The sequence below is a fragment of the Phocoena phocoena genome, chromosome X (genome assembly GCF_963924675.1).
Source record: "Phocoena phocoena chromosome X, mPhoPho1.1, whole genome shotgun sequence".
Classification (NCBI taxonomy): Eukaryota; Metazoa; Chordata; class Mammalia; order Artiodactyla; family Phocoenidae; genus Phocoena; species Phocoena phocoena.
In genome coordinates, this window is record NC_089240.1 from 25,483,430 (window position 1) to 25,506,054 (window position 22,625).

The 22,625-nt window shown below is 36.2% G+C and overlaps 1 protein-coding gene across 1 annotated transcript in view; it reads left to right on the forward strand.

The window, feature by feature from the left end:
* IL1RAPL1 (interleukin 1 receptor accessory protein like 1) overlaps window positions 1-22,625 on the forward strand; it is a 723,124-nt gene that overhangs the window by 412,211 nt on the left and 288,288 nt on the right. Inside the window, exon 8 of the mRNA XM_065900137.1 lies at window positions 15,166-15,240. Within this exon, the coding sequence (XP_065756209.1) occupies window positions 15,166-15,240 (75 nt within the window). The remainder of the gene's footprint in view (window positions 1-15,165; window positions 15,241-22,625) is intronic.

The following is a 22,625-nucleotide window of genomic DNA, read 5'->3' on the forward strand; positions in this document are numbered from 1 at the left end:
TCCCTATATTTGTTCGTTCTTTCAAAAAGTGTCTTTGGAAGTGCCTATTTGCCCATATTTCTCGAAATGACTCATTTTCCTCTCTGCTTACATGATATATCAAGTCCAGCTCTGTTTCTTTATTCATGCTGCTCCCTCTTTTTGGAATGACCTGTTCCTCCTCTCTTCTCAGGTACATTTTATCCTTACTTCTGGAGGTCTTCAAATCCCTAATATTAGTGTTAATGCAAACTAGCAGTTATGAAGCACATTTTCTGTGCTAGGCCTAATATCAGCTACCCTTACGAGGTAGCTCATTTAATCTTCACGACACACCTTTAAAAGATCAATTTCTTCAAGAAATATATTTTATATCTACCTTAGAGATGAGGAAACTGAGTTTCAAACATGTGAAGCAATTTTCATAAAAATTTTATAATGGAGCAAAGCCAGGGGTGGAACCTAGGACTTCCTGACTCTAAATAAAGCCTTTGACTTTTCCATTGCAGATACAGAAGACAAAGAGGTCTATTAAAGGAATCTAATAAAGGAGTCTATTAACTATTAACCTTGTACTCCTTGGAACACATTTTATGGCTTCCTTGTTTGACTTCTTGATTTCCATTCCTTGTTTGCATTGTGCTGTCATCTTACTTCCTACGTCACGGTGCCTTCTAATACCAACAGAAAACCAATTATTTGCCAAGTGTGTGAGAGAGAGCATGGTGGACAGGGGAAGTCTTGGTCTTTCTGGGTAGTCTAGTTCAGGTACAATTATCTACTCTACCTATTACATGTTCCTCATCCATGGATCTCTCTCTGATTAATATCCTATTTCTTCCATCCCTTAACTTAGAACTGTGATATCACCCATAGCCAGGAATACAGAGTTCATCTTTTTATTAAATAGGGTCTTTCATTTGTTGTTGTGTTACTGGTCATGTACCTTCAAACAGAGTGTAAATTACTTGCGTATATCTTGTTCTGTACTTACTTGGCCTTGCCCTATGGCACCAACCCAAACGCTACACTAATCACTGGCATACAGTGATTACACACTGTTGACTGAGTGATTATCTTCATCTTTACATTATAAGTGGACAAAAAGAGACATCGTAAAATTAAAATTCATTCCTCAGAGATGAGAAACATAGCTGAATATACTAACTCCTGGTCATAAATCACTCAAACAAGGATGACATATTTCTCATATAACTATACAAATAGTTGGTACGTATTATTTTTAAAGGGTACTAATAGTTATTTTCTGGATTCATGTAGTGTATTTTCTAGATGAGTAAGTTTTCTAAACTAACTGAAGCTTGTCTCAGCCATCGAAAATGTATTTTTAATGAACAGTTTTTAATGTATATCTTCAGAAAAAAAGGAGCATACAATTACTGCCTTTTTTTTAAAAAAATAGAATGCATGAAATACAGTTACGTTTTTCCTTAAGTCATTCTGCAAAAGTTTTTTGAGCATCCGCTATATTCTACCTGTTATAGAAGACACTGAAAACATTAGGGACATGAAGGTTAAAAAAAAATTTTTTTAACCACCATAATCCCTGTTCTCAGGGAGTTTACACTTTCAAGAGGAAGTCAGATGTGTAGAAGGAAAAGTTACAACCCAGCCTCTTAAAGGTTGGATAGACGTGAGGAAACTTTAGCCTGAGAATTGATACCTGTGGTAGTTATGGAAGGTGAGTTAGGATTTAAGAAGGAACAATCTGACGTTCCAGAATGAGCATAGGAGGCACGTTCCAAAAGCATCTAAGAGAATGGTGAACTGGAAAAATGGTAGACTGTTCGGTGTGCTTGATGCAGAGCAGCCTGAGGCTAGTTCTAGACTAAAGGAGCATCAAAAATTCACATGGGATCATGTTACTTGCCTCCTTACAAACCTCCATTGATCCCAAATCAATTACTGAATAAAAGTCTTAACTTGCTAAAGTATCTAAGAAATGTAAGCAAGCCCAGCCCAGATGAGCAAAGCCACACGTTTGACCGGGAATTGACCACAGATGCATGAGTGAGCTGAGCAAAGATCATTTCAGCTTGGGCGAGATCCACTGAACCCCCCAGGTGTCTCATAGACTCACGAAAAATCACTATTTTAAGCTACTAAGATTTAGGGTAATTTGTAACTCAGTAATGTTTAGCTGATAAACTGTATTAGTGCTTTTTTCCTAAAGTAAAATGCCTTTGCTCTATTTATTATAAACAAAGAAATGGGAAGACATATAGAAACAAATTTTGCTGAGCAAATAGCGCTGTGGTATTGCTTTGAGCTGGCATAGATACAGTTCAATTTCATTTCATTTCTTGTTATAAACTTGGCTCAAAATTGCTCATTTATACTTCACTATATGGATATATGTAGATACATGCACATATTCATGCTATATATAACATTCAAAAAATTTACCAAACCGAACCCTAAAGTTTTCACATCCGTGATATTTTTGAAAAACTGTTTTTATTTTGGATAATTTCAAGCATAATGGACACAAAAATAGAGTAGCATAATGAAATTCCATGTACCCGTCGCTCAGTTACAGTAATTGTCAACATCCTGTGGATGTTGTTTGTAACAGGCTTTTGTTTTGGTACTCATTTTCTTTTCGAGGATATGAGTGGTGTTCAATGCAACTAAGAACAAATTTTCAGTTTGTTCCTGCACTGCTGAAAAGAAAATTCTTAAAATGACTAACCCAGTTTGTTGCCAAGTAACCCTTAGCTATGCACTGATAGCAAAAGTAATATAACAGCATTTGCAGCATAATTAGATTTTAATAGCAAGTTTTATTTAAAGAGTGCCTGATCTTATTGCTCATAGGCATTCTTTTCTTTTTGGTGGTAATCACGTTATTAATGACTTGTGATAGACTTTCCTTTTATGAAACAACATAGGAGCTTTTTAGTAAGCGTTTAGACGTTGTTGAAGCTGCTTAAAATCCTTTTAGGTAGGAGGTTATTATTTGACAAATAACCGTTTTTATAAAATGATTTCTGCAAAAAAGATGAATTCCCACCAGTGTTAGTTGAATGAATGATACCAATCTAAACAGGAAAAAGTGATGATTATGTAGCCGAGTAAGTTACAGCTGAATAAATGAATAAATGGAAATTTAGGTTTCTGTTTTTTCACTGTAACCAGAATAGAGAAAACAAAATGGTTTTCCTTCAGTCTGCCTTCCAGATGGATTTCTTGGGAAGGAAGGAAGTATGATATGAAAGGAGGGAGGCAGGGAGAAGAAAAGGAAGAAAAGAAGGAAAGGAAGATGGGAGGGAGGGTAAGCAGAAAGCAGGGAAGGAAAAGGAAGAAAGGGGTGGAAGGAGAGAGGCTAATTATCTGTAGGCGTATTTCTTTAAGCAGTCATGTCATTAAATATCAGAAGCAGCCTGTAACTTAGTATATAGTATTTATATTACTATATAATATAAACTGTACAGAAGTTAGATTGGATTCAAAGACTATCAGAGGAAACTGCTATCTCCCAGTGCAACCTTATCATTGACAGAGGTCAAGAAAGTTAAAGCAAGTTCAGAAGTTGAATATATCAGTGTTTGACAAATCTACTGTTAGTGTCCCGTAAGAAGCTGACCACCAGTGAAATTTAATTCATCGAGAAGAATGCAATTCAGTAATGGTAGAATTGTTTGTTTAATTTATGTTTCCACATTTTATGCAAAAGTGATGTTATTTTTTACAGGATATGGGTGGTTATAAAGTCACTCTAAAGGAATTCTCTAATATTTTATATAATTACTACAAAAATTTAAAAATTTTAGTTCATATATATAAACCTTGGATTTCAATGGAGAATATGCTTTTGAAGGTTCATTTTCTCTTTGGTAACAATTTTAATGGGATTTCTAGAACGCTTCCCCTTATTTTGGTCCACCGTCATAATGAGAGCCTAAATTGTGTGTCATCATCAAGTCCTGTATTCAGTAAAGGGTTCTGCTTATGAGAGCCGATGACAGATGTAATCCTCTCTTCTAATCTTAAGAAATCAGTGTTAGGCTTATTCAAATTCTACAGTAAAAGCTTCATGATTGTGAAATACAGTTGAGTCCTAACACAGACCTTTCCGTCTCTCTGTTTCCAAAACCCATCAAAATGTTTTTCCCCAAGTCTTCCCCATATCATCAGAAACCCCAGGAGAAAAATGTGTCTAATAGAAACTACATTAGAAATCACAAATGTTGGAAAGTAGACTACAGAAATGGAAAGCATGTGACCATTAAAATCAAATGACATAGGTTCAGATCTTGGCATCTGTCCTCACTGGCTGTTGGTTTGGGGAGAAGCTTCTAGATTTTTTCATTGTAGCAAATGGATGATCAAATGAAATAATGTAACTGCACACCCCAAAATAGTGTGTTAATTTTTCTTACACATATGCTTATTTGCAATCTTACATTTATGTTCTTGTGTCTTAAAAGCCTTCAATTTATGCTGAGAGTTCCAGCTTACCTGTCAATTTAATAGTTTGTGAATGAAATTAAGCAAAGTATGCTATGTTAGCTTTTAATGATAAATTGAGATATTACATGGGCTACTTTGTTTTTACTCCCTGGCTAGATCCCTTGAATACTTACTGCCACTTACCAAAAAAAAAATGTATATATAATATGTATATATACATATATATACTTTTAGACTACCTTCTCTTGGTAAATATGTGTTCAGTGATTGCAAACAACTTTCAAATTAAGTGAAGTATAATAGTACAATATTAGGAAGAGTTTGCTGTGAAATAATTATGTAATATTTCATCACCTAAATGTTTTATAATAGGTTCGAATTTTTTCTGCAGTTCTGGGTTGCCTCCACTACTCTGCGTTAGATGGTTTATTCTATGTCTTTAGAGAAGAACCTTTTATTTTTTAGTTGTTTGGGTAGGGACAAGAGGCCTTGGCGGTGGTCATCCTCGCTATAAGGGTTTGGAAGGAGGAAGAGGTTACTAATTCTTTATATGGACTCTCACATTAATTCTTCTCATTTTGGCCTCCCGTCTCTCCCTTGTACCCTGTCAGACATACCTGACCTTTCCGTGTGCTAAGCCTATGCAGACTTTCATACACCCTTCATGGCTCTCTTGATTGCTGTGGTCCACTCTGCGGTGACCCAGACTACAGCTTCCTCCATCCTATTTCATCAATCCTCATGTTTTCAATAGCTTTCTGTCTACTAGAAAATTAAAGTCTCTTGTCCAATTCAGGCTTGAAATATAGCATTCAGGCTTGAATATGGCATTAGCCTGAAACATGAAACTTTTTTTTTTAGATCATTTTCTCAGTCCTCTGGGAGACCAGAGGAGATGATGAGTCGTCAGCCAGTGGCTTGGTTTTTCAAAATATAAATCATTGATCAGTAGTAAAATTCTCCAGCCTCTATGCACAATTGGAGGTGACTGAATTGATTTATAAAAACGTGTCTCTTGATTCGTACTATCTTATAAAGCTACCCCTCTTTAACTATATGGTTATCATAAGGCAGGGCTTCTCAAGCTCAGCATTATTGACATCTGGCACAGGATCATTATTGTGAGGGGCTTTTATGTGCACTGTAGGATGTTTAAAAGCATCCCTTGTCAAATAGTACCCCCCTCGCCAGCTGTGACAACCCCAGTTGAAAACCACTGTCAGAGAGCCATACCAGTGAGTAATCGTGCAAGATACTGTAACATGAAGAAAAAGCCAAGAGGTGTGAATATCTTCTACTTTGAAGTATGATATAAGTAAACCAACCCAATATAATTTGGGAGGACTTTAAAGTACATTACACTATACTATGGAAATGTGATGTCTTACTGTGATATTCCAAGCCAAGCAGACAATAAAATGTTTTCTGACTCTCAGTAGTAACATGGTGCCTTTTGTGTATTCCACAATTTCCCTTAATAACCGTTTCCAGACAGCCTGGGATTTATTATTTTTGTTTCTTGAGGGCCTTTTATCTAGTAATATAAAAAGAAAAAAATGATATGATAATTTTGCTTACTTTCTCATTACTAGGGAAGAGATAGTTTCCCTCATAGGACATATACTTTTTTGATATTGACTATTGTCCCTAGAAGCTAATTGGTGACCGTTAGTTCCTTCTTTGCCTGTCAGCAGAAGTGAAAACAGTAGTGGACATGCTCACCTACTTGATTACAGGTATTATATCAATCAGCATTCTTTTCCTAGGGTTCATCATAATTTCTGCAGATAATTATGTATAGTTTCCTTCTTCTCACCACTTTTTTGCTTTAGCTTTGACTACACACAGATTTATTTAAGATGGTTGAAATCAGTCATGCAATCAGAATTTATCCCCACAGCAGTTGTGCAAAATTCACTGCAGCAGTTGTTTTAAAAATAAGAATTAAAAATATTAAACCACCTTTATTTATTCTGTCTACCTATGCTCTCTTTTGTTTGCCCTTCATATTCTTCTCAGCTCATTAGGTCAGAAACAGGGTGTAGTGGGTGACTGAATGAGTTCTAGAATCGACCATGAGTCTTGGTGCAGCAAGCAGGACTGCAGACAATGGAAGCTGGGAAGCGGGGCTTAAGAGACAACCATAGAAGGTGGCAAGTGAATAGAAAACCTGAGCCCTAACATTAGCTCCATGTTAGTTAACTTTTCCTATGATATTCTTAAGTGATTCGATCTTAAAAACAAGTATTGAATGAATGTAATCTTTTCATTGCTTATGTTACCTGGGAGGTTTATCAAGATAATGGGAAGTGATGAAATATAAATTCCATAATGTCTTTGCTAGTACTTCACAATTAATATTCTTGAATAAGAAAAAACTAAATTATATATGATGATATTAAATTTGCTGATTGAATATGTGCCATATATCATCGAACCAAGGGAATACTAGACAGTCGTTCTTATTATCTTGACTAAGCGTGCTCCTGATTCTATTAGTCAAAAATAAGTTTGGTGGTATACATATTTTTTTATGAATGTTGTTAAAGCAAAGGATAGTAGAGGTTAGCCAAGGTTTTTCTCATGATAAATGAATATGGCATTAGCCTGAAACATGAAACTTTTTGTTTAGACCATTTTCTCAGTCCTCTGGGAGACCAGAGGAGAAGATGAGTCGTCAGCCAGTGGCTTGGTTTTTCAAAATATAAATCATTGATCAGTAGTAAAATTCTCTAGCCTCTATGCATAATTGGAGGTGACTGAATTGATTTATAAAAACGTGTCTCTTGATTCGTACTATCTTACAAAACTACCCCTCTTGTACTGCCCCCGTATCATTAAGTAGCACTGCCCTTCAGGTGTTTGCTCAAGTGCATAACTGGGGATCCCCCTTAATTCCTAGATTTTCATTTACATTCCATATCAAATCCATCAGTAAATTTTGTCAGTTCTACCTACCAAATAGGTATTTAAAGGAAAAAATCCTACCATTTCCAGCAGCAGCACTAATGTATCATCACCATTTGGTGTACTGCTTCAATACCCTCCTTACCGGCCTTCTGCCTCCACACTACTCCGTCCTCCTAGACGTGAACACCAAGGTGCCAGAGTGATACTTTTGGCATATAAATGCTACCAGAAGCTCTCTCCACAAGTCTCCAGTGCATTCTCATTAGGTTTAGAATAAAACCCAAGGCTTTTCCATGTTCTACAAGGCCGTGCCTGAATTGGCCCATGACTATCTCTGAACTCATTGCTGCTCTTTCCTTTTGTCAAGATAGCTATAATGATCTGTGCCTTCCCTCAAACATGCCAAGTGCACTCCCATTTCATGGCCTTTGCACCTTCCTCTGCCTGCCATCATCTTCCTCTAGGTATTTCCATGGCTGGTTCCCTCCTTTCACAGAGATCTGTTTCAAAGATCTTTAAAGCAAACTTTCCTGGCATTCCTCTAAAATAGCACCTGCGCTAGCTGCTTTGTTTTCTTTTTCTTTTTTTATAAATTTATTTATGTATTTACTTTTGGCTGCATTGGGTCTTCGTTGCTGCACGCGGGCTTTCTCTAGTGCTGCGAGCAGGGGCTACTCTTCGTTGCGGTGCGCGGGCTTCTCGCTGCAGTGGCTTCTCTTGTTGCGGAGCACGGGCTTTAGGGGCATGGGCTTCAGTAGTTGTGGCACATGGTCTCAGTAGTTGCAGCTCGCGGGCTCTAGAGCTCAGGCTCAGTAATTGTAGCGCACAAGCTTAGTTGCTCCGCGGCATGTGGGATCTTCCCGGACCAGGGCTCGAACCCATGTCCCCTGCCTTGGCAGGCGGATTCTTAACCACTGCGCCACCAGGGAAGTCCCGGCTGCTATATGTTCTACAGTACTTAGAACTACCTGGTATTATGTTATGCATATATTCACTTACATGTATAGTTTCCATCTCCCTCTCTGGAACGCAAGCTCCATGAGAGCAGGAGTTGTGTCTGTCTGGTTCACTGTTATACCCTCTAGTAGCTAGAAAAATTTCTGGCAAAGAGAAGATGTTTTAAAAATATTTGTTGAAATGAACGAATGAACATATTTTTTAATTTGCATTATAAGCTACACTTATCAAACTATATGAATAAAATATTAAGTATCAAAGCTAGTCAAATTAATTTTTGATTTTCCTGAATACATACATTTTGATAGATTATATTAAGAGTTACATCCTTGGGAGTATTTGCTTTATCACTTTGACATGACTTCTAGATCAAGGTTATCATTTATATGGTGTTAGTTTGTTCATAAACCGCTTTCCCTGCACTCTCTGCTCAGTTGATTTGCCACTCCTTCCTCTTTGAGGCTTCTGAGGCTCCATGGCTCCATTGGGAGTTACCATAATTGTTTGCAACAGAAAGGAGAAATTTTGCCAATCCCAGTGCATTAGAGATAAGTGAAAAGTTAAGTACCTTTCTTCCCCCAAATGGCTTCACCTAGTATACACTCATATTTTCTCCCATCCATTCATTTTTTTTCTCCCAAGGAACATGAGGTTTTGTCTACTTGCTATATATCTCATGAGTGCTATGCTCCACTATTAAGAACTAATGTTAAAACACTCCCGACTGGGGCTTCCCTGGTGGCACAGTGGTTGAGAGTCCGCCTGCCGATGCAGGGGACGCGGGTTCATGCCCCGGTCCGGGAGGATCCCACATGCTGTGGAGTGGCTGGGCCCATGAGCCATGGCCCTGAGCCTGCGCGTCTGGAGCCTGTGCTCCGCAATGGGAGAGGCCACAACAGTGAGAGGCCCGCATACCGCAAAACAAAGCGAAACAAAACAAAACAAAAAAAACATTCCAGACCAAAGAAAGCAGAAGTGAAATCCCATTTTGAGCCATTGAAGCTCTATGAGTAATTCACATTCCGTTGACTTGCTAGGACAATAGGCAGTTGGTTGTCAAGTCTTATAAGTTAAAAAAAAGTACATGCAGACAGCAAAGCAAACCAAAAATCTCCATTGTAAAATGGCGCGTGTTGGTGGGATTGCCACAGAGCGTGTTTTATTGTCAGCTGAATAAATCTGTGAGTATTGTTTTGTGACCAGATTTGGCTGGTAGATTTAAATAGGGTCATAAAGAAATTACCTCTGAGTATAGCACTCATCACAATGCATCATATATGCATTCTCATCTCATACATTCTTATGTATAACTCCATGCCTTATTGGTCATTTTATTTGTAATATAGTACTTATTATTTGCAGGTACTTCATAAAGGCTCTTGAAAGTGACTCGTGGAGTTATATTTTAATTATGTATCTAGGTTGTAAGCTCTGTGAGGGTTAAAAGCTGTGTTTTGTTTACCTTTCTTTGAGTCCTTTACAATCCCAGTACCTTGCTTGCATATCTAAAAATCTTCAAAATGCTTTTGTTGAATTGTGTTTTTGAAGGATGGACCAGTTCTCCTGCTATGGAAACTAATGTAGGAGATATTAATGATTCTTAAATTCGGAACTTAAATGCCTTTTGAACCCTTATCTAAATATCCAGTTCATTATTTTACAAACAATATTTTTTTTTCTTCTCAGGCTACAAAGAATGCTAAATGCTACTGTCCCAAACTTCGATGGATATCATTAGTACAGATGTATTTTCCATCTAATATATCCAGGCATTTAATCTGTTATCCTATTTAATCCTCACACCAAGCCATAGGGGAAAATGTCACATTTTTTATATAAGGAGACTGAGACTCATAGAGTTTAAATAACTTCTCCAACTTGCCAAACCAACCAGGTCTAACTTCTGTCAGAATTTATTAGACCCACGTCTCCCTGAAAAATATATGTATTATCTTTCTTACCTTACCATAATGCTTCTAAGAAACAAAGCAGAGAAGGCACTACTTAAAATACATTTTGAAAAGTATCTATGATTTTGAAAGAACAGATTTTGTGGTAGGACAACTTTAAGTATCCAAGAAATATTAATTATTCTCAAGAGTATTTGAGGGACTAAACTTAAATTTTAGAGGGATGTCAAAACAAAGATACACTCATCCTAAATATCTCATATTTCTCTTCTCTTTAAGAACATTAGAAAAATTCGAGAATACTGGCCTCATTGCCCTGGTCTCTTGTCACTTTTGCTTTGGAAAATTGGATCCTCTTTTTCACTATTCCATAACCCAAGTGTACATGGCATGGGGAAAAAAGAGAGAGACTTCATCTCTTCATAATTATTTAGGGAACGTTAACATAGGAATTATTCCTATACACAACTTTGTGTATACCGCCTTCCAGATGTTTCTCTAACTAGCAGCTGGTAAGCAAAACAAACGTCCTTTAAATTGTTCCTTCTACTCTGAAGAACGGTTTTGTCGATCGGGACATATTAATAACTCTGTAAAAGATTTTTATTTTAAAATAGAAATAAAGATTTTTAATTTCAAAATAAAAACACTTTTAAAATAACTATGTTATCTTTAATGTTGTCAATGGGATATTCTGAAGAATAAAATGAGAGCTTGAAAATATTTTTGTTGGTGGATTCATAGAAATATTTCAATGCATAGGTAGCCAGAGAAACATCTCTACTATAATTGTTGTGTATTTTCTTTTGTAGACAAAATGTGATTAGGATTTAAAATCAGCCTGTGCTTCATGTCACTACTGTCAGACTTGCTTTATTTTTTCAACGATTTCAGCTTAGTGAGTGTGTGTGTGTGTGTGTGTGTGTGTGTGTGTGTGTGTGTGTGTGTGAGAATGAGAGAGAGAGAGAGAGAGAGAGAGAGAGAGAGAGAGAGAGAGAGAGAGAGGAAAGAAAGGGTCCCAAAAGGAAAGATGTTTTCTTGACAATAAAATGTTAGTTGGTCTAGTCATGGTCTAATGCTTATTACTTTGCTTTTTATTGTAACTAGTTTGTTTGAGTTCCTTCCAGTCGTACTTTTGCCCATGCAGAAAATGAAGAGGGCTTTGTGTTTGTGTGTTCATTTTGTTTGGTCCTTACCATTCCTGCATTTGTTTGCCAGTTCTGTCTTCTGTCAATTCGATTCAACTAATATTTGTTAAACACCATAAAGTGTCAGAAACATTCAAATAATGGATAATTCAGCACATGTCTTTTCTTTGTGGCAGCACAGTTGTTCACCCTCAAATGACTGGACCTATGTCTTAGCTTTAATGGTCACCCCATTTCACAGTCATGTGTCAAATCTGTAGTCAGCTCTTGTGTTCTCTGACAGTTTCAGTTTGCTATTATCAAAGACAAGTGAATCATACAAGAAACATGCCTCAACAATATCCCTCTAGAGCATAATATCAGAACTTAGAGATGACAGATTGCACAGTACAAGTGCTCTGCTGTAGGTTATAGTCACTTATTTGTATGTTTTTGCTCTCCTAACAGATTGCTCACACCTTGAGGGGAATCATTGCACAGGACTAGTAGTTGCTTTTCAGAACTGGGAGGCAAAGATCTAGCAAGGACTCTAGCTTGAATTTGCTCTTTTACCTTTGGCAAACCAGTTGTGCTTTTTACACCTCGGATCTTTGACCTCTAACACAAGGGAGTTGAATTATAGATTTGTCTGGGTATATTCCCAGGAGTGGGGTTGCTGGGTCATATGGTAACTCTATTTTTAGTTTTCTTAGGAGCCTCCATACTGTGTTCCACAGTGGCTATACCAACTTACATTCTCACCAACAGTGTAGGAGGGTTCCCTTTTCTCCACACCCTCTCCAGCATTTGTTATTTGTAGACTTTTTAATGATGGCCATTCTGACCGGTGTGAGGTGGTGCCTCATGGTAGTTTTGATTTACATTTCTCTAATTATTAAAAAGATACATGCACCCCTATGTTCATAGCAGCACTGTTCACAGTAGCCAAAACATGGAAACAACCTATATGCCCATTGACAGATGAATGGTTAAAGAAGATGTGGTACATATATACAATGGAATACTCCTCAGCCATAAAAAAGAATGAAATAATGCCATTTGCAGCAACATGGATGCAACTAGAGATTATCATACTAAGTGAAGTAAGTCAGAAAGAGAAAGACAAATGCCATATGATATCACTTATATGTGGAATCTAAAATATGACATAAATGAACCTATGTACAAAACAGAAACAGACTCATAGACAGAGAACAGACCTGTGGTTGCCAAGGGGGAGTGGGGAGGGAGAGGGGTGGACTGGGAGTTTGGGGCTGGTAGATACAAACTATTACATTTAGAATGGGTAAACAACAAGGTCCTACTGTAAAGCACAGGAACTATGCTCAATATCCTATAATAAACCATAATGGAATAGAATATAAAGAAAGAGTGTATATATGTTTATAACTGAGTCACTTTGTACATCAGAGACTGGCGCACAACATTGTAAATCAGCTGTACTTCAATTAAAAAAAGAAAAAAGTGTAAAAAAACAGTAAAAAATTAAGTAAATAAAACAAGGGAGTTGACTCAGCCCAGAATTGTTCACTATTGCCATTATTTTTTAACTTCTGATTACTGTAAGATGTAAAGGCAGAAACCAAAGATATTCCAAAGCCACTATCACAATACCTAGCACATTATAGTGTCCAGTATACATCAGTTGAGTTGAATTGGATTTGGGGGGTTAAAATCTTGGACGGAATACTGATGTATAAGTAAAAGCAGAGCTACTTATATCAAGAGAGGGGTAGGCAGTACAACAAGGTATGGAGTCAAGGCCCTCGGTCCACCCCTTATCTGTATCTGCATGTCACCTGCCCAGAGGGGCGCTGTAGAAACCATAGGGCTTTAGGGAACACAATTTAAAAATCAAAGAACTTAATAAGCTTATAATTTTTTTCTGGCTTGAACACTCTGATTCCTCTGTTAACTTGGAGTTGTCCCATGAGGATAATATGGAAAGATCTTAAGGATGTAACATTATGCCATGGGGTGGGTGGTGTGTTGGGGTGGAGAACCACACAACCATTTTATATTTCTGAACAAATGTCCTATCTATGGATTTTATTATCTTTCTCTACAGATATTTTCTTTTATTATAAGTTAGTGTGGGATGTGTTTGAACAGGGAACATTTTTCTCAGCTGCTTTCTATAACTGTTGAATTGTCTGCTTGTGACTCTATAATCACAAGCTTTTATAAACGGAGTTAATTTACTGAAGAAACAGGTTATTTTGATGCCATATTGCTTTTGAAGTTACCTGAAATCATTTGATAACCAGAACCTAGGAAATGTGGCTCTTTGACCTATTAATGGTGAACTGCTTTGCCAACATTTAGTGACTAACCTACTTATTTAGCTATTAGGAGAATAAAAATCTGTTAAGATCATTTTAGGCAAGACATACAAGTATTTGAGGTTAATCAGAGTGATGTCAAATCTTTGAGAAGAATTTCAAAGTGATTTATCTCATCTTATTTCCCCAACTTTCCTTTCCCCTTCCTTACCATCCCTGTGTTAAATATTAATGAAGATGAATGAATAATGCATTCAATTAGTTATGAACAAAAGCTACTGATCCTATGTAAGGTTGGTCTTCCAAACAAGGACTCTTAAAACTCATTCCTGTTTTTCGGAGCTGGGATGCATCATCCGTTTGCACTGACTGTGTTTTCTGTTAAAGAGAGATAGAGGTGAGCTTCCGAAGCAGATTGCATTCTTGAATCCTCTGGTGATGAGGATTTGTGGCCACAACTCCGGGCACAGCTGTCTAGATCAGCCTTCTGGTTGTCAACCAAACTGGCATGTCCTCCTGGCAAGGAAGGAAGCCCGCAAAGCAAAATCATTTAATTTTTCAATCAATTTCAGCAACCCTTAATTGATCATTTCTGTACTTCTCACAGAGTGGAAGTTGCAGTGACAGATTTCACAGGGACCTGGGCATTTCAGTCAGAGAAGGTGAGGAGGGAGTCTTTAATGAAGGATCACTGACTATTTGTCTAAAGTCCAGATAGTCTAGTTAGCTAGGAATGAAGGAGGCAATGGGAAACCTATCTTCAAGATACTTAATAGCCAACTCTTAGATCTGTACACTGATCATTGATAAATTGATAAGTGCACAGAGCAGTAATGTGTAGAAGCTAAAAATCAAAGACAGTATATCATGCAAATTAGCAATAAGTACTATAAAATGTCATGGATAATAGTAATAAGGGGTTCTGACTAAATGAAAAGTATTACTTAAAATATAACTTGGTGACACTTTTATGCATGTTTGAATATGCAGCTTGTATTTGTAGTAATGTAATGCCACGTTGCTGCCTCATTTATAGGAGATGTATGTGAGAAATACTTAATCTAATTACTAAATTATGGGTTTTGAGGCAATGTGATCCAGGGTAGGGAAACTAGGAATGGGATTAAGAAGAAAGAGGCAATATTATGCCCCCCCCAAAAATCATTGAAATGCACGATACAGATATCATGTGTAGCTTTAATTAACATAGAGAAAAGGTAGGGTACCCTTTAAAAAGGAGAGCAAGGTGAAAATTGAAAATATTTGGTGAAGTACAATCATACGTTCTTAAGGACTGACCAATCCTGATTCTGTACTTCAACAGTCTCATGTGACTGCCAATTTGGTAGTGTTATATTTCACTCATGTATAATCTAATAGCTTTTCAACTTGCCTGAAGGTACTACCTGCAATATGTAAGTCATTACTTGGTAGAATGCTTTGACACACTACTCAGAGAATGAAAACTACTTGGGAAAATAAACTGTGTTCTATCCTTCAGTTTATGCAGCATAACTATAAGTCTGTATTATTATTGTTTTTCAGCCCCTCTGACTGATAAACCACCCAAGCTTCTGTATCCTATGGAAAGTAAACTGACAATTCAGGAGACCCAGCTGGGTGAGTAATTCCTTAATTCTAGTTAATACACTTTTCTCGTTACATTCTGACTGTTAATAAGCCTAGATTGTAACCTGGTGTACTACTCTGAGCTAAGCCCATGTTTATTTAAAGGGAGCAAAATTAGAAAATACCAGCAAATATGGCGTATTCCATCCCCCTGGTGCGTGCATTAGGACCAAGCTGGACATATGGATGTAAAAACTCATGTGTTAGTTAGATGGTTGTTGAAAAATTAGATGGACTGAAGGGTTTGCTGATGGTATTATTTTGTCATTTTATAAGGCTTGAATTTTTGGGTTATTTAAATTTATTTTACTTATTTATTTATTTCTGGCTGCATTGGATCTTCGTTGCTGCGCGCGGGCTATCTCTAATTGCGGCTAGCGGGGGCTACTCTTCGTTGCAGTGTGCAGGCCTCTCATTGCGGTGGCTTCTGTTGTTGCAGAGCACGGGCTCTAGGTGCGTGGGCTTCAGTAGTTGTGGCATGTGGGCTCAGTAGTTGTGGCTCACGGGCTGTAGAGCGCAGACTCAGTAGTTGTGGCGCACGGGCTTAGTTGCTCCGCGGCATGTGGGATCTTCCCCAACAGGGGCTCGAACCCGTGTCCCCTGCATTGGCAGGTGGATTCTTAACCACTGCGCCACCGGGGAAGCACTTGAATTGGTTTTAAAACAGGCAGTGTGGCACTGTTTGACTTATAATACCCAATAATATGTTAAAATACAATTTTTTAAAATTGGGGGAAAGGGTAGAGATTCATTAAAGTAAATGACACTGTTACAGTTAAAAATCATTTTTATCCAGCCAAATATAATGGACCTTGTGATAGTTAAGTTATGGATAATATATTCATAAAATGTGAGTGAGTGGCTTTTGGTTAAAGGACTGAAACATAAGAATATGTACAGAATATTCTGCCTTGGTAAAAATATCTAGTCCACAAATAAGAATTTTAACATATTTACCTTAGAGTTAAGTCTAGAATTTCTTAGTCTGATTTATCTATCTATATTCAGTTATACCAAATTATGGGAAATTTCCCCTCTTGTTTATAAATATATACAGCACATTCAATTATATTTTTTATTTGAAATATGATATGCATGTATGGATATATCATAAACTTTAGCAGAAAATTAGTTGTTTTTAGTGGTTTGATATAAAAGGTTATCAAAAGTATAATTTAAACCATATATTCATGTTTGTTAAGGAATTTTTTCTTACATCAACCATTTGAAAGTAGAAATGCATTTAATGAATACAACCAAAATAAAATTCATAGTCCATCCCTTATGTTATCAATGTTATTATTGTCACTGGGGAGAGAGTTTAAATCAAAATTGTAAATCTGTCTTCAAGATGAAGATTACAGATCTGATAATCTTTACTAATAGCACATCCACAGTTATAGTGCAAAAAGATAAGATGATGGTTTTAGAGACTATAAAATTATTGTAGTCAACAGATTTCCAGCATTGGAAATGTTCACTCACTTTGAGGCATGAACATACGTAATTTTTATACAAGTCAGGGTATTAATGTTTCTTTGATGATAAACCTAAGGCTTTGGATTAATTCCATATACATGCAAGTAGTTTTATAATTGTCATTATTTTGAGATGGGAGACTACAAGCAGCACTAAAGCCATGCTGTATATGAAACAAACGTATTAAAATTGTATCGCGCTCTTTACTCATGCTATGGTATATTGAGGTATATTAGATGTTATTGCTACTTTGAAAAGAAATTTTGAAATATAAATTTTCTTAAGCGGCCATTCTCATACAGACCTTTCAATAATTCCTAGGAAGATATATTTCTAAGAAGTTATGCAAAACTATAAATATCTTGGACCAAGAGGAAGTGGTTTATTGTCCCAGTTATCTGTAATGAGCATAGCCAAAATGATGTTAATTGTATCTCTTTACTTGAAAAAATGATTCAAAGAATTTTACAATAGATGGTTGCCCATTGGGTTTCCTTATATTGTCCCTGAATTTGGAATAAATCGAATTGTTCTGTCTTCTAAAATGTTTTACAAAATGGAATAAATAATTTGTAAAGCTTTCCTTTTTTTCAAAAATTACTTTTTCTTGAACAAAAATTATAAAAACAAATCAAATTGAAAATGTGAAAATTTCTTATGCAAATTGGAAGGTTTGGCTGTATATTTGTTTGAAGAAAGATGGGCATGTCTTGATAACAATCAAAATGCTCCAGAAAATACTCTAATTAACTCCTTTATTGTCACTGCCGAAAGGAACACCTTTTAAACACCAAGTAAACCATAGACATCAACCTGGGACTTGTATTGTTTTAAACAACTTTCGTTTTATTTTCTAACTCCGCTTCTCAGTGTGATACATCATTTACTAGTTTGAGAAATTTAACCTTAATCCATGAATTTTTGAGCAACAGTTGATTTGAAATAACTACCTTTTAGTGTTGCTACTTTAATAGTATTGGGGTAGGTGAACAGCTGATCACAAAGGATAAGTGAAAATAGGAAATAATGTTAAGGACCAAAAAAAAGGAAAGACTCGAGATGCCTAAAATATGTTTGTTTTCTGCAATATGTACTTTGATTTTTCACCTCCTTTGGGATTTAATTTTTGCCCTTTCCAGATTTGAAAAAGCTATTAATTTCAACAGGCTCAAAATGTGTTGTCAAATCCTAAGGAAGGGAACTGAGTGAAGAGTCATGGGCAGGGGAGTAAGGAGGGTGGCCAGGACCAGTGATAGGGAACCTGTAAGTGGTGCCTACTCTCATGAGATGGTGAAAATCTCCAACAGAGTTTCATTGATCAAGAGCTTGGGTGTCTGACTCAACCTTGTCCTAAATTGAGGGTTAACCTCAGAGGTTAATAAAACTACTATGTGAGTTAATTATAAGAACAATCATTAGAAATTACACAAAACTGAGTTAATACATGGCTGGTGACCTAACATGAACATCTTGGCTAAGTTAAACACATATCCTTTCACCTGTCCTTGGTAACTAAATCCATCAAATCTCCAGTTTGTGTATGAATATATAAAACATATTAATAAGGAATTAGATGAAATCATGAAATGCATAGATTTGTCTTCATCTCCAAATTCTCCTTTCTCTGCCATTTGCTAGCCATGCCTACCTTTCCCTTTCCACATCCCTTTGTGTCTTCCTTTTCTTCCAATTCTTTCATCTTCTCAAAACTGGAAAGATTCTGATAGTGATAATTTAAACTGTTTCAGTATAGAAAGCAAAAGGCACCAAAAATCAAAGTACTTAGGAAAAAATAGTATAATAGTAACTGAATTCATATTAACCATGTAAATTGGTGGTTTTGAATTTCAGTCAATATGGGGTTATAGCCTAGTATTTCCATTTTAAGTGGCATCTATATGTTATTTCTAAATGTGAAAAAAAACCAAAAACAACTCTGTACCTTTTAAATAACTTTCAGGCATCAGCGAATATGTGGACAGAACTTTCTTGGGCAAAAGGCCCAGAAATCACACTGTGCAATTCTGAAGGCCAATCCAGGGGGTGAGCCTGACTTAGTCTTTTCAGGTGGTCGTAGTCAAGGGAATCAAAAGACAGACACCAGTGTCTTGCTGAACTTGAGCCCTGAGGATGTCAGTCAGATATATGGCCGTCTTATGGCCAGGAGCCCATTTTCAGAAACTTCTAGTACAGAGGATGTTATATTCATCATAACCAGACTTTCAAAGAGTAGAAATTCATTCCACCCTTGTCCTAGTAAGACACATTATACTTTACAACGTAGAATTTACTGAAAATTATCATTAATTACTCATTTAGATATGGGTATTTCTTTATTTAAATTTTGCTTTTTGCTTTAAAAATAATTTTATAGGTTAGTTTTACAGGTTAATTACAGGTAGACCTTTGGGGGAAATACAGAAAAGAATCTTGTTTCTTATACTTTATGTTGTAGAAACATTCTGCTCCTATTAAATATTCTGAGAAAATACCCCTTTAATGGCTGCATGACATCCATGTGAATGTCCTATAATTTCACGTATATTGCTGGAAATTTGGATTTTTCCAAATTTCATTATCATAAATAATGATGCAGTTGTCTTTAATCATACATTTTCCCTTGACGTATTTCAACAGGACAGATTGCTAAAAAGAAAATTACTGGGTAAAAGGAAATAATTTCATCAAAGTTTCTTGCTACATAGTTTCAGAATTCTTATCAGAGTAATACAGACTCTCACTAGAAGTATGTAGTGAGTTTAATAACTTTTAATTTTTTTGATACAATGCATAAAATGATATATCTTTGTAACATAGAGCTCTTGAAGGAAAACTCACTTTCCTTGGGTATCAGAATCACTTCTTCCTTCCCCCTCTTAGCTCCTTCTCTTCATTCATTGAATACGAGTGTGGCCTCTCTTTTTCAGGATTATCCTCATTTGGAGGGTTTCGAATAAATCTAGTCCATATTGTTGAAGAAATATAGAAACCTAATCAAATGTCTGCAGTCTCTATCCATTTTTTTTCTCTCTCTTATCCTAATGCTCAACTGAAAACTTCCTCTAGAGCCTGCGTTTCTTAATATAAGTACACAGTAATTTTGTGACGTGCTCTGGGCATAGGGAATGTCAATAAATACTAATTGACAATAAGGTATACGTGCCACAAAGGACACACATCTCCAAATTTTCTGTAAGAAAAAAGTAATGAGACTGAACTGAATAAGCTTCTCAACAGTGCTTTTGTTTTTCTTTAATATCCACTTTCTTTTGTTAAGTTTGTCAAAAAGAAAACACATGTATCTGAGTTACAAGGATTCACCAGATGTTAACATCTCAGGGAATGTGGTTGATGACAGTATTGAAACCTCAAATTTTTAAACATCTGTCCTCGTATAGAACACACTACACATGTAACTTTATCCAACTTAACTACAGGCTAATTAAAATGTCACACTAGAACTTAACTAACACATCTTGCCCTGTTACACCATATTATAGTTTGCAGAATTTTAAGTTTCAAGCAGACTGAGGGAAAAATGTCTATATAATAGATCCTGATTGATAATTTAATAGGAAAACCTTTTGCCATGAAAATTTTATGTTTAATTTACTGTGTTGCTAAAGTAATTAGTTATGGAAATATATTCTACTTCAGTCCTTTATATGTTTTGGAACTGTATATATACATACATATATACATATAGTGCATGGAATGTGTTGTACTACAAATATACTAGTTGAGTTTTTAATCCAAGGAAAGTATATAGGGAATTATTTTATGGAGTGAAAAATAGCCCTCTAACATTTACTATCTAGTTCTATATTTTCATAGCTGTTATTTTCTTGAAACAGAACACATCCTTTCTGAATAGTTACTTAATTAGGAGGCCTGTTTGTTTCCTTTCTGGAGTAGGGAAGTACTTTATGTCAGTATCCTAGAAACAAAACAATTCAGGTGTTGAATTTGATACCTAATTCTGAAAATGACATGCAATATTGATGATGCTAAAGAATACTTTGTTGCTGAGTTATGCAAGTGATGCAAATATGACCTTCCTTCCCAGAGGTAAGGAAGTCAGGATTGACTGTTTGGGTTTTTCCAGCCACGATTGCTCTTCTGGTTGTCATCAGCAAATGTAATGCTGTTGACTTTGGTTTTACTGCTCCATGTGGAAGATACAAAACATATTTTCACTGACAAACTCATATGAAAAGCCAAAAAACTTCCCTTTCACTCTGGATAAAAACATTTGTATCCAAGTCTTGATTTTAGATGACAAATGATGTGCTCGTTGCCCACTTAAGAAAGACATGCAGATCAGCATAGTTCTACTGCCCGAAATAAAGCTTGCTAGACATAAATTAGAGCTTCTGGGCAAATAGACATCATAATTAAAGCATGTAAAGGCAAATACAGACTGGTGTTATAATTATTTAAACTGATGGCATTCAGGTCTACTCAGTCCAAATTTATTGTGCCAGGATGAATGAAAGTAATAACTCTTGACAGCTGTTGTATTTTACTTCTGAAACCAAACACACCTTAAGAATTGTAATTCTAACCTGAAGAGGAATATTTTGATATTAGTATTTATTTAACATTTCCTATCCTTAAACAAAAGATGAATCAAGTAATGAAAGCTAGTATTCATATTCTTAGATCATTATATGGCCTAGCTTATATGATATGAATCTCACAGATTCTCAAAATCAGTCTTTCCTTATGCTAGAGAGGAAGATTAGGTTGGGGGAAAATGCAGCTTTGCATGTTTGCTTTAAAAATTACTAGGTAAAAACTCACAGGTATAGAGAACAAACTAGTGGTTACCAGTGTGGGGAGTGGGGGGAGGGGCAATATAGGGAAGGGAGAGTGGGAGGTGCTGCAAACTGTTGGGTGTAAGACAGGCTCAAGGGTGTATTGTACAACACGGGGAATATAGCCAACGTTTTGGAATAACTGTAAGTGGAAAGTACCGTTTAAAAATTGTATAAAAATTTTCTTAAAAAAGGTCAAGAATGGCTAAGTAGCAATGATGAGAACAAACATACACTATTTTTTAAAATAACTTTTACTATTTTTAATGTTAAGTAGCTTATTGCAATTACCAGAAAAATAATCAAAACAAATATTAAAAAAATTGCTAGCTAAGCAGAAGTCAGACTTCCTTTTTAAGTGTTACATGCTCGAGGCCTAGTGCTAGGACAGGCTTGAAACCCAAAGAAAGATGGAGATGGAGGTTAGAGCAGCTCCTATGGGCCATTGATTTCTGAACGTTTGGAAGCCAGCTGAAGCACTTGTATTTAAAAACTGGAATAGAGAAAATGTGAGTCTGCTGGTTCTTACTTTGGAAAAGGGCCAAAAGAGAGAAAAGAAAGGAAGAAAGAAAAAGTGCAAGAAAGAGTGTTGTCACAAAGCCAGAATCTTTTGAAATTCCCAACTCCTGGTGTAGTTCTGGTCTAGTTTGTTGGACACTAACTGAATCGTGCAGATTGCCCTTTTGCTACAGCCCTGAGAGTACAGTTTTGTTTGTCTGTGGCCAACTAAGAACCTAGATGTGTGTAACTCTTCACAATTCTAGATTTAGAAACCTTACGAAGTGGAGGGACTTTGATAGTTATCAAGTCAAATTCTTCTCTTTAAACTGATGAGAAGACAGAGATCAAAAATGGCTACATGTTTTTATATCACAAAATTTTCAAAAACAAACATCAACATCATCATTTTTCTTCTTCATTATTATTATGATTATTATTATTTTACTATTTTGGTTACTTACAATAAAGAGGCAGCATATAGCAGAGGTTCCAAATTCAGGTCATTCTGTCAGACAGACCTAGGTAACACTCCAGCTCTACCACTTAGCTCTGCTGTAACCTTAAACAAACAGCCCTCAT